The sequence below is a fragment of the Vombatus ursinus genome, unplaced genomic scaffold (assembly GCF_900497805.2).
Source record: "Vombatus ursinus unplaced genomic scaffold, bare-nosed wombat genome assembly UNPS02014810.1, whole genome shotgun sequence".
Lineage (NCBI taxonomy): Eukaryota > Metazoa > Chordata > Mammalia > Diprotodontia > Vombatidae > Vombatus > Vombatus ursinus.
The window spans coordinates 39,874,315-39,887,325 of NW_020954588.1; the positions used below are offsets into that span (position 1 = coordinate 39,874,315).

At 42.2% G+C, this 13,011-nt stretch overlaps 2 protein-coding genes across 4 annotated transcripts in view; one reads left to right on the forward strand and one right to left on the reverse strand.

Moving 5' to 3' along the window:
• SMC4 (structural maintenance of chromosomes 4) overlaps positions 1-10,171 on the reverse strand; it is a 46,194-nt gene extending 36,023 nt beyond the window's left edge. For both annotated transcript variants that reach the window (XM_027875739.1, XM_027875738.1), the window contains exons 1-3: positions 9,845-10,171; positions 9,553-9,744; positions 8,576-8,752 (exon numbers count right to left, since the gene is read on the reverse strand). In XM_027875739.1, the coding sequence (XP_027731540.1) occupies positions 8,576-8,752; positions 9,553-9,744; positions 9,845-10,171 (696 nt within the window). The remainder of the gene's footprint in view (positions 1-8,575; positions 8,753-9,552; positions 9,745-9,844) is intronic.
• Positions 10,172-10,987: 816 nt separating this feature from the next.
• IFT80 (intraflagellar transport 80) overlaps positions 10,988-13,011 on the forward strand; it is a 125,621-nt gene continuing 123,597 nt past the window's right edge. For both annotated transcript variants that reach the window (XM_027875998.1, XM_027875997.1), the window contains exon 1: positions 10,988-11,076. The gene's annotated coding sequence lies outside the window, so the exon portion shown is untranslated. The remainder of the gene's footprint in view (positions 11,077-13,011) is intronic.

Genomic DNA, 13,011 nt, shown 5'->3' on the forward strand with positions numbered 1-13,011 from the left:
TATAATTTTAATGTGACCCCAGTCCATTAGTTTAATCAATGAAATAAATAGACAGGTAAATAAATGTTAAAAATCCTGAGACCCTTTAAGTTTTGCAGTAAGAATGTGTTGCCTGTTCAAGAACAGAAAAACCTGTCAACATTAAGGATACAGTTTTAAAATGTTCAAGTACAATTTTGGGAACAACAAAAAAACCTCTTTTTTATTCATGTGCGTGCTTGTACCTTGTAAGCAAAAGATTAAGAGTTGTAAACTACTAAACTTTCCATTCACTAAGAGGTTTTTTTCTTTTGCTTTTTGGTGAGGCAATCAGTGTTAAGTGACTTGCACAGGGTCACACTGCTAGTAAGTGTCAACTGTCTGAGGCCGGATTTGAACTCAGGCCCTCTTGACTCCAAGGCCAGAGCTCTATCCACTGCACCACATAGCTGCCCCCACGAAGAGGTTTTATTTTTATGAGAACCTCTACCTACCATCAGTGCAGGTAAGAAGACAACCTACCCTTAATCCCACCTAAAGCTTACTGGAATATGGGGGTGGAGATGGAATTGGCTAGCAAAAGGAAAGAAATTATTCAGGAGATACATTTTGTTTAAAAGTGAGTTGACACAAGCCAAAATGACCAAACAAGAAATTGTCTAATGTACATATTATTTTGAAAAGCCAGAATAACTTCATAGAATGGATGCAGAGCTTTTTTTTTTTTTTTATGGGGGGGCGGGGATGGGTGGGTTGGGGGGTAAGGGAATATTTAAAATTTCAATTGGATCCTACAAAGGGGCACCTTCATAATTTTACAGGATTACTTTAAATCTAATGACTGTAATTATTCCTCAGAGAACCCTGTCCTCTACACCTCAAACACCTTTTATGCAAAGCCTGTCCTGAAGCTAACTGTTAGAGTTCTTCCTTGTAAAGTACTCTGTAAAATGACTTGATAGTTATTATGCCTATATCTATTTGTGGACTTGCCTCTCTCATTAGGATATAAACTCCCTTCAAGTAGGAATTGCTTCATTTTACTGAATAGCAATGCTTGGCACCTAATAGATACTTGCTGATTGATTAGTATATGAAGGGTGTGGTATGGAATATTTTAAATAAGAAAATTATGATGCCATAATATAACCGGACAAATTTTTTCTTTTCACTTTCAAAATCATGTATAAAAGAGTAATACTTATGTATAGTAAGAAATTCAAGCTCCAGCTGGGAATACTCTGGGAACTAGTTACAGTAATTAAAATGTTAGTCCAGTTATTTAAGTATTTGAATTAAAATTGTAGGAAGCAAGAAAATAATTTGGAGAGTCCCTGAAATTCTCTATAATGGGATTTAAGCTATCAATCTACCTCCAGAATTCCATGACTCAGTAAAACTAGAATACTTGGGAAAATTTCTAAACTTCAAAGTTAGTTAAAGGGACTGAAAATCTATGGACTGTGACAGACAGCCTTTTGGATAAATGGCAACATTTTGTCAACTCCCCATTCTCCCCAACTGAAATCATGTGTATCTGTAATCCATTATTCCAAAATATAAACGTAAAAAGTCAGAACGTGAAAGTTTGAGGATGTAGTTGGAGTAAGCAAGAAGGAAAACTTGATTTAGCTGTTTGCCCCTCCAAATGCTCCTATAGCTTAAGACTGTTTTTCTTCAATTTCTAGACCCAATAGATAATAAAATGTACCACTCATTCAACTGATCTAAATGAAAAAAGACTTAATAGTTATCTAGAACAACTGTTCTGAGATAAAACCATTTATTTCCTTGCAACAGTTTTTTAAAAATTTAAATTAAATTAAATTAAAATTTTTTAAGTTAATTTTGCATTAATTGCGAAGAGTTATCTCAAGAGTAGATAAATGTATACTTGTAAATACAAAAAATAAAATTTATTCATACAGGCATAGTCATCACAAGGCATTTCACATAAATTATTTTAGCCAAGATAATAAATCCTTGTTATACGGGGGAAAGAAAGAGATGATTAAGCTTGTAGGAATTGTACTTCCACTGGCTTGGTGCTATAAGGCTCATGTAAGAGCCTTTTCAGTATGATCTTGTGACATGTATTTTGGTAGCAGAATCCCTAAATTTCTTTTTTTTCCTTTCAACTGTCAGAAAGGTGCCTTCTGAAAAATTAAGCTGTTATATAGTCAAAGGCCAAGCCTTATTTTTTTTTTATCAGTATAGATTTGCATTTCTACAGACAAAAAATGGACATTGTCTTCCTCAAGTTGATACACTTTCTTTTATGACCAGTAGCTTTCTAAAATCCATGATAGAAATGAATACCCACAGAAGTCAAAGAAACCATTAAAGGGTACATGCATCTTATCAGCATTCCTCAAGCACTAAGGTTAGGTGCCAAACTGGACAAAGCATTAAAACACCAGGAAGTTTACAACCCTAATTAAACAACTAACCAGGTCCAACCCTAAATGGATAAGTGCTCCAAGTCAATCAATTCAAACTGGCCACAAGTTTCAAAGTTTAATGACCACCAACCTGAAATCCCTACAGCTTGTCCACAAATGAGTTTGGCTGCCTAAGTGATCTCGTCTTTTGCCTATTTCCCTGATGCTTATCTGTATGTTCTGCAGTTATTCTAAATAAAATAACGATCTCTGGGGTCCCTCTGAACTCTATGATTCTATGAACATTAAGAGAAAGATAAATTTGGTTCCAAGTTCCATGTTGAAGTCATGAGACCAGCCCTTCTTTCCTTTTTAAATACATTGTGGTGAAAAGTAAACTGCATACTTCAAGCTGCTGAGGCCGAGGTTCAAGACTTGGCTCTGTGACTAAATAGTCGTGACTTTATGAAATAGAATTGGCATTAAAAATCAAATTGTGGAAAAAAATTTAGGTCTATGAAATATTTTAGAAATTTGAGGTAACACTTGTTTGCTAATTAGGTCTGGAAATACCATCAATTGAGATATCTCTATAGCACTTTGCACATAGTAGATAATTAAAAAATGCTTATTCCTTTCCTCCTAAAAAGAGCGAACACCTGCCCCATAGTCACTAAAATTATCTGTACCAAATCTTCTGTAAGTAGCAAAAAAACTGGGGGAAAAATGCTTGTTTGGGGAATGGCTAAGTTAAGTTGTATATTATAAACAGAAAGAAGTACAGGAAGACAACTTATATGAGGGGATACTAAGTAAGCAGAGCTAAGAAAACAATATCCCTAAGAGCCACAAGAGAAATGGAAAGCACAAAACAATGGACCTAAATGAATTGAAATGTCAACGATCAAGGTTAGCCCCAATGAAGAAGCAGATTGGGGGAGGTGGGGGGGGAGAAGAGCACGAAGCACTTTTCAGAAGGGAAGTACTATGGGGGCAGAACAGTCTGTCAGATTTCCCCTCACCCCGTGTTGGTTAGTTTTTATTTAACTATCTTAAAAATTATTTTTAAAGAACACCAAGAAAAAAGGAAAGTAAATGTAAAGACAAGATCATTCTTGACCCTGCCATATTAGAAGAGCTGGAGAACATCATTTCTCCAGTGTGTATGTATGAGTGGATCATGGAGCCAGAGACTGAAAGGTGGAAGGAACCTCTAGTGAACTGAGGATTCCAAAGGTTCAGCAACGTGTCTACAGCTGTTTAGGTGCTAAGGCAAAGAGCTGGAGGGCTTCCAACCTAGTTCCCCTGTGACCAAAGCATGTTCTTCCCAGTGTGGCAGGCTTCCTCAAACAGCGGAAGGGCTATGAAGGTAACCCTGACCTCTCTTCACACAAAGGCTTTGCTTTAAAAACTTCATCTTTGGAATACAGGCTTACGTTCTTCACTAAATTACCATGTACCTCAATCAGGCAAGAGATTTAAAAGCTTATTATTTCTTCATTTGCAAAATGGGGAGCACACTCACTCACCTTACAAGGTTGGGATTATCACTCACACACTTTGAATTTGTATTTCATTTTTACTTCTCTTAGACCTGGGAATTAAGATTTAATTGGTAAATCTGCCACTGATGGATATATAGAACAAAGAAATACTTTGCTATTTGAAGATGACACAAAAGTTCATGGAAGCAAGTGAGCCATTTGAATATTAAAAATGGTTCTTTATATTTTAGGTGCCTAAATAAAACTTCTCAATAACACCCTTATTTGAACTAGCACATTTTTATCTTTGAGCTCAATTAAATTAGGCAAGCTTTTATTTATTGAATTTATTTTAAATTAGTATTTTATTAAGCTTATTAAAGCTTAAAATGGCACTAAGACTTTTGGGATACCCTATAAAGGGACTTTGCTAAATACTGGAGACAGGGAAAAAAAAAAAAAAGACCCTGCCCTCAAGGAGTTTATATATTATTCTAACAGTCACTCATATAAATGTGAAACAAAAAAAATCTTAAATAGCACTGAATTATTCTACTAGGAATCTCATGTAACTGAGAGGTAATGAGTATTCTAAATTTTTTAAACAGCACCTAAATTCCTCAACATCCACCATGAACAAAAAATTAATTCTCTAGAGCAAAATGTGAGTTAGCTGAAGACTTCCTAAATCTACAATCCAAAGAAAAATTTACTTTTTTGGGGGAATAAATCTATTTTTGGAAAATTCTCTAAAAATTAAATATCATAAAATCATCCAAATACTGCTCTGAATATTGACAGAAAAAAAAACAACAGGAATTTTCCCTTTACTTTTAAAAATGCACATGAACCTTTCACAGTTGTCCAAAAAATTTATAAATACTGATTTCTGAAAGTTATGTGGCTAAATACTCAGTTTGTGGTAGTAGCACCACATATTCAATTAAATAGAATCTATGGATTCTACAATTAATTTTTGTTGTTTCAGACCTCAGGTTCAAAGTTCTAAACAAAAAATTCACTGTCAAGCAACTTATGGAAATTTATGTGATCTTTATTAGTTATCTTCATTTATCTGAACAATTTATTTTATACTAAATCCTGATTCTGAGAAATCTGCCAGACAATTCAAACCCTTCCATGATTAACTTAAACGCTGGTAGAAACATACAAAAAAAGCACACTCATTTTTGTTTTAGACAATAACATACACAACAGAGGCAAAATAAATTTGGTTACACAATGCACGGTAAATTAAGATTTAACCTTATATATGTATATTGATAACCTTTTACCAACAACTTCTCAAAGCAATCATATTTGCTTAAAGCTGTCATATGCACCACAGACCAGCAACATAAATAAAAGCTAGAAAACAGCACTTTCCTAACTACAGTACATTCAAGCCACAATTTCTTAATAAAATGTAGGGGGAAAAAAAATCAATCAAGTGGACACTACACATTTTATAATGATTATTTTGAGGCAAATTTTACTCTCATGGTAATGAGGTCACCAAAAGGAGCCTATTCAATTATACAAATGTTTAACAAATACAAATCTAACAAATGGAAAGCAAAGAGATTCACACCTTTATATGTCCTTCGTGGTTGATACTAAATCTTATTTTCCTGAAATTACTAAACAACTTCTATTATCTTAGTTTTATCACTACCCATGAAATAATTGGTATAATTCACTCATTAGTCAGTGATAACCAATTCTGAATAAACTTTATACCTCAGGGATAGCAAGTTTGAAAAACCAAATATTGGCCTCTTCTCCCCCTAAATTTTGGGAATGCTACCTCACCTAGTTATTTCACCTTCATTTCCCCACTGGATACAGTTTAGGCAATGTTCCCAATTCATTCACCTTCACATACTTTATATGTCCCTCAAATTATAAAAACAATTAATAATCAATGAATTTCCCCTTAAAACTTCACTTCTATCTATACTTAACCTCATCTGCAGGGCAACACTACTTCTCTTTAGATCAGAACCGACTCTGACAAAATGCAGGGTTACAGTACTGCTGAATTCACAATAGATTTGTTCATTTTCAAGGCTTGTTGTATCGAACATCCACCCCTCAGAATTCAGTCTTATACAGTGCCTTCAAAAATGAGGCCTACAAAGTATTTTCTATCACCAAAGAAAAAATTATTAATGTACACAAAATCCATTTTCTTCATTCTATATGGAAAATAAATACCTTAGAATTAAACATATGGATCATCAACTACTAATTAGGGTCACCAGGTAGAGAAAACAGACTATTAACCAACTACGGCACAGACTTTCTATAAAATTTAATTTACAAAGATCTCCTATTTTGATATTTGTGATGATTTAGCAGGGATCTGGGCTGAAATTGACCTTAGTACTGTAATCTAGGTTAGAGTTTTATTAACCATAAAACTATCATGAAAAGCACCTGCAAGGATATATATACTATCTGGGAACAAACTTGCTAAGTACCTTCAAGTATTTTAGAATCATAACACTTGCTGCGTTGAACTAAAACATTTGTTCACTCTAATTTTTAAATTAAACAACCACCATTTCTGGCATTTAACCCGAGTCCTTAAAAAAGAGATGATTTTAAAGAAGATGGATGGTGTAATTCAGACCAACCTTCTTTCCTACAGAAACAAATCATGGTGGTGAAAATGTACCTTTTGTTTTTATTAACTATAAATTTAGTTAATTTCTACCTTATAAACAAATTTCCTATTTTACTCCTGAGTGTGCATGTGCGAGAAGAGAGAGAGAGGGGGAGAGAGAATGGGGTGGTGTGCTTATCCTCTATACAGTTTATCTGTCCTACTGTATTTCCCACTTGTCACAGGATTGTATACATCTCCAACAACAAACTAAGTTTTTTTCTCCACTTCAGACTGGCTAACAGCTGGGGGGGGGGAGGGAGTGGATATGACAATTCTTTTTATTTAGAGTAGCTGAAATTAAAATCTAAGGTTTGTGGTGGTTTTTTTTTGACTGTTTTAACTTTCAGGTGTTTAAAAATTAATCACTTACCCTAAAGGAGTCAAGTACTAAAATAACATAAAAATAGCAAAGTGTAACAGATTTTTAAAAAAGTGGATGAGAATAATATTCTCATAAAAAATTAGTGTAAGGCCTGAAATCTGTACCTTGTAGTAGATGATACCATGCTGTAAGACAAATATGGAAATTCTTTCTAAAAAATTTTAAAGCTAGTTTGATAACATCCTCACCTTATTTTCAAGTGACGATAAGGAAATAACCATTTTAAAGATGCATATATAAACAAGGAAAAAAATACATTATTTGATAAAATTACACTATTCAAGTAAATCGATTTTATAAAATAATCCCTAAATTCCACCAATCCTACATCTGCTCTCCCTCTCTTTAAATCACAGTATTTAGTGGCAGGAATCCAACACATAGTCAAGAGAAGTTTTACATATTTCCTCCTGGGGGCCCTCTGTCATTTAAAAGAAACCCCATTTCCAAATCCAACGACAAAGGAGCCATACTGCCTCATTCAAGCCTCCCTAACTTAAAGCAGAAGCACCAAACGTTAAAGGGCACTAACAGCTACACTACCACAAATTGAAGTTTGGGGTTAAAAACTATGGTTCTTGGCAATCTGATTAGAAATGAATTTACAAGTAAGGCAGTCCAGGCAAACAAAGCCTGGGATAAATTCGGAGTCCTTGGCAAAGCAACACAAATACATGAAAAAGGCATTTTCTTCCAAGCAATGCTAGGAAAGGAATTTCTTAGTTTAAAGGAGAGAATAGAGATTTTAAAAATCAAAAATTGATCAAAAAGTGAGTTCTATTAATTTATTATTACACTCCCTTTTGTCAAAGGAGTGCTATTCCTCAGAAATTTTCATAATGCTTTAAAATCATGAACTAGCAAAGTAACTGCCCTAAGTTCTGTAGAATCTTAATTTTAGAACTGAATGGGACTTGAGGAAGTTAGTCAAGTCTGTAGTTCTCATTTAAAAAAAAATGCTCTGAAAGTCACAAGGGAAGAGAAACAAATTATACAAGTTAGTTTCAGATGCAGCTGCCTTAAATGTCAGGAAATTAAAACAAAATTTCTGTCTGGCTAATTTAAAAAGCAGGCTTATTATTTTACAAAATAATTATACACTCATGATTATCTGTTAGGGACAAATTCAGAAATTTCATTTTTTATGACTTTTCAAGAATAGACAAGCAAAAATAAAAGAAAAAAATAATATTCCACTTTAAAAGCTTATTCTAAAGTGCAGTGTAAAAATAAGCAGAGAAATATAGTGATTTTTTTTAAGCTATTGCTGCTGTAGGCCTGCCACACTAAAGCAGCACAATAATATTGGGGTTTAAGATTTATTTCACTACGCCAATATTTACGTGCTGCTAGAGTGGAACAAGCATGTCACAGTCCATCCAGTTACATGGCAAAAAAAAAAAAAATTATTTCCTCATAGTTTCAAAAACAAACAAGTACCTCTTGAATGACTTTCTCCCCTTAAATTTCTAAAGCAGCAAATAATGATTCGCATCTTGTCAATAATATGTAAACCATGATGTGCTGCTATAGCATTTTAAGGTCTCAAAATAGAGGCTTCTTCCTAGACAATTAACCTTTCTTTATTTAAAGGAAAAAAAAAAAACACACCAAAAAACCAACCAACCAAAAACATACTGAAATGTTAAGGAGCTGTCAAAATCTCACGCAGACTCACCTGCAAGATTAAGAATCGATTGTGGTCCAGGTCAATCCCATGGCTTCGGAGGAGATTGCCGACATCCTTGAATGTTTTTTTCTTTCCACTTATGTGGTACACAGAAGTATTATCTCTATAGGCAGTTCGAGATACACAGAAATTGCTGTTAGGAATAACTTCATAATCCTCCTCGTCCTATTTTGATGAAAAAACAAAACCAGAAAAGACGCGTGGGTGTCCAGCCTTCCGACACAATTCTCCTCTAGCTTTTCCCTCTCCAAGTCAATGGCAGGGGCTCAAACGCCCCCCAAGCTCGGCTGTCTCCGAGCCAAGCTTCCCGAGGGCTTTTTAACAGGTCCCCTGCGCGGGATCTACTTCGGCTACAGTAAATTAATATATTAATTCACTTTTCTCCACGGAGGCTACTAAAGGAGAAGGGGCAGAGGAGAGAGGGGAGAAAAGAGGCCCCAGTCCTTACAGAGAAACCCGGGTTCAAGAGGAGGACGAGACATTTTAAAGGAGGCTGTGTGTTAAAATCTGTTGCGAATGACTGTGGACCCAGGGTAAGAGGAAGGAGGTAGGCATGAGTGGGCACTGACTTGGGTGGTACCTCCCTCACCCCTTAAAAACGATCGCAAAAGAAACTTCTGTAAAATTGTACCCGGTTACTTAGAAGCAACCCACCTCCCTCAAACTCCTATGAGCTATGGAAGCGACCCGAGACCATAGTTAATTTAGGCAAACTACAAGCCACTTAGAAATGCTAAGTGTAAGGAAGCAAACTAAAACTTGAGAATGCAATCGCGTATTTATGGTGGACAGCCCTTCAAGAAGGGTCACCAGTGAGAAGATTCTTCTTTACAAAAGAAGCCGCGGTGCCTTTTCACACTCGGTCACAAATACCCCAGGCGCTTTCGGGTTCTCCCCGCGCTAGACTCCAAACGTCTCTTTGCAAACTTTGGCGCGCCGCGGCCCCCCGCCCCCCCGCCCCTCACCTTGTCCACGATCTTCTGGAAGTGCACCTCCACCGTGCAGCTGTCCAGGTCGCGGTGCTCGTCCGAGTTGTGGATGAGCACGGCCAGCTTCTTGGAGCGGATCTTCTGCGCCCGGTAGCCGAACACGAAGAGCATCGAGTCGATGACGTTGGACTTGCCGCTGCCGTTCGGGCCGATGATGCACGAGAAGCGCTGCGGGGAGGCAAGGACGGGCGGCGGGGGCGGTCGGGGCGCGGTCCCGCGCGGGTGGGGCCCCCTCCCCCTCCCGCCCCCGCCCCCCGCCCGCGCGCACCTTGTGGAAGGGCCCCAGCAGCTTGCGGCCCGCGTACGACTTGAAGTTCAGGTTCACGATGTGCGTGATCATGAGGCGCGGCGCCCCCAGCTCGTTGGTCATGGCCGGGGGCGGCGGCGGGGGCACGGCGGCCAGGATCTCCTCCAGGCTGCGCACGTCCGGCTCGGGGCCCGGGGGCTCGGCGGCCGGCGGCGGCTCGGCTGGGGCGTCGGGGCCGGCCGGCGGCCGCCGCTCGGGCTCGTGCGCATCTGGCTCGTCGGGCGGCGGCTCCGCGTCCGCGCTCGGCCGCTGGGCCGTGGACGGCTTGGCTCTCTTGCGGGGCGGCATGACTGCGGCTGCGGCGGAGGGGCCGGTCGGACGCGGGGCCCTCGCCGGCGCCCGCCTCGCTCCCCTCCCCTGCCCCGGACCCCGAGCCTGGAAGCCGGGCGCTCCCCCCCCCAAACCCCGCCCCGACCAGGCCCCGGCTCTAGCCCCCTGGAGCGCGGCCGCTCGCCGGGCTGACTGACAGGCGGGAGTGGTCGCCCGCGGTGGCCGCCGCTGCCCGGCCTCCGGGCGCGCGCCCGGCCACGGCGACAGGGCGGCCCCGCGGCTCGGGCCCGGGCCCCTGTGCTCGCTCGGTACCTGCCCCGAGGCTCCGCTTCGCTCTCCGCTCCTCCCCGCTGCTCGGGCGCTGCCGCGGCTCCGGCTTCTCCACTCGAAAATGGCGCCTAAAATCCAAACTCGAACGGAAATTCGTTACAAATGCGCGCGATGGCTCCTGGGAAGCGCCGATTTGAAAAAAGTGCGGCGGCTGCTGCCGCCGCTATCTTCCCTCAGAACCACGGCGCACGCGCAGGCCCCGTGGGCAGGGGAGGGAAGGGCGGGGCTAGGCGGGGCCTGGAGCCTGGGACCTATGAGAGCGGTCCGTCTCGGGCGCCGCCCTTGGAGGCGCGAGCGACATCTTATTTCCCCTCCCCCCCTTCCTTTTTTTTTTTTTCATATGTTTGAAAACGGGAACAAGAAATACTGCAATTGGATTGGAGGCTGGAGGCGGGATTGGGCGGGGCAGGATTGTTAGCTCCGCCCCCTCCGAACCCTACACATTTTTTCGCCCTACACGGGGCGGGACGGGAGGAAATATCGCGAGAAGAGGCGAGCGATGTCGTGGGGAGTCGCTATGGTGACGGGGAGACCGGCAGCCGCTTGCTGGAGAGCGGGCCCGGCCCTGGGCAGCAGCCGCTCTGGGGCCGCAGGTACGGGGGAGGGGACACGGGGAGCGGCCGGAGACGGGCCGGGGCCACCAGCCGGGGCGGGGCGAGGCGGGCAGCCCGGGGAGGCGCCTACGAGGCCCCGGGGCAGGATGGGGACTGGCTGGGCCTTGGAGCCGCGCGGGTGGGCGGACCCCGGCCTGGCGAATGCTGGAGATAGGGCGCTCCTCCCCTCCCCCCTTCCTCCTCCTTCCCTCCTCTCTCTTTCTTTCGTCCCTCTTCCTCCTCCCCTCCTCCTCCCTCTCCTCTTGTTCCCCCTCCTCCTCTCTCTCCTTTCCCCTCTCTCCTTTTCCTCCCTCTCCTCTTCCTGCTCATCTTCCTCTTTCTCCCTTCTCTTCTCTTTCCCCCCTCCCCTTTACCCTCCTCCTCTCCCTCCTTCTTCCATCCTCCTCTCCCTTCCTCTTCACCTTCCTCCTCCCCCATTCCTCCCTCATCTTCCTCTTCTGTCCCCTCCTGTCCCCTCCCCTCCCCCTCCTGGAGCCAGACTTCTGCCCAGGCCCCCCGCTGGACTTCGCCCGGGCTCGTAGCTGCCCAGCTCCCCCCACTCCATTTGACCTTCCTGTACTTGGGCTGTCCCTGGTTTGGTGACCTTGGCTTGTAGAACACGGAGAATGGGCCTGTGTGGTCTCCGCAGACTGCTTCAGTGATCCAGGAGGTAGAGTAGGGTAACAACTCCTGGTCTAGAGAGGTCAACCCGCCCAGGCCCCTTGTTGTACAGATGGGGAAACTGATGCCAAAGGGAGAGACTTGCCCGAGGTCTTCTGCCTCCAAACCAGTCCCTTGCCTCTCCATTTCTATTAAGTTCAACACGTATTTGTCAAGCACTTGCTATGTGCCGGGCACTGTGCTAGGCACCAAGGAGACAAAAGTAAAAATGGAAACAACCACAACCTCACTGCCTCCCCAGGCTTCCCTAGTCTTTAAAGAGCTAACCCTTAACTTGGTAGGGGGAATATCTATATAACTGTACCAATTCCAAATACTAAATATGAGGAAGATGGGAATCCAGGAAGACCTTCTGTTGTGTGGAAGTGGCAGGAACTAAATCTTGAGTTTAGGGAGGCAGGGAAGGGATCCCGAGAAGCACAAGTGAGGAGGGAGACAATACTGAGAAATGTTGGAGGCATCTATTTGGTCAGAACTGAGTTCCTGCCTCTTATGAGAAGGTCTCACTCCTTTACCTGACATTCAGAGCTCTCTGAAATGTGGTTTGGAGGTACCTGTTTATCCTGTATTGTTCCATTCCAGCTCAAAGTGAGATAGATCTCTGCCCCTGAATGGGCACAACAGTCTCATGCTACTGGTGGAGGGGAGAGAATAAAAGACCTTTCCCCCACAAATCTAGTTGGAGACAGACTGGGCTGTGCTGGAACCAGCTCTAACCTGTAAACCCACTGGGAAATTTTCATTGTGAGCTTTTACACCTTAGAAATGGACTTGTTTTGTTGATTGTCCAGACTTTTAAAGTGTTGATAATGCAGATTAAAACTGTGTGTGAGTACCTTTCTCTCAGCTCAGTTGTTAAACAATTACCACACCCCTGTGGAATGACCAATGTATAGAAATGGTGAAAGCCTTGATGACTAGGAAAACAGTGTTTCCATTCACAGGGAGAGTATTGAAGGGGAGCTGGGCTGGGGGAAGGGGAAAGCTAAGTTTGGTTAGGGACATGTTGAAGGTGAGGACTCTGTTAGAAGCTGAGGACCTGGGTTTGAGGAGCAGCTTAGCTTCTTACATGATTTTGGACAGGTCACCACACCCTTTAGGGCCCCAGTTTCCTCACCTCTAAAATGAGGCGGCAGGACTAGATCTTTAAGATGCCTTTGGATTCTGATCCCGTGTGAGGCATGATGCTCAAATGGAGCTTGGAAGAGCTGATTGGACAGACTGAAGATAAGAGAGCTGTTCATTGTCTTCTGA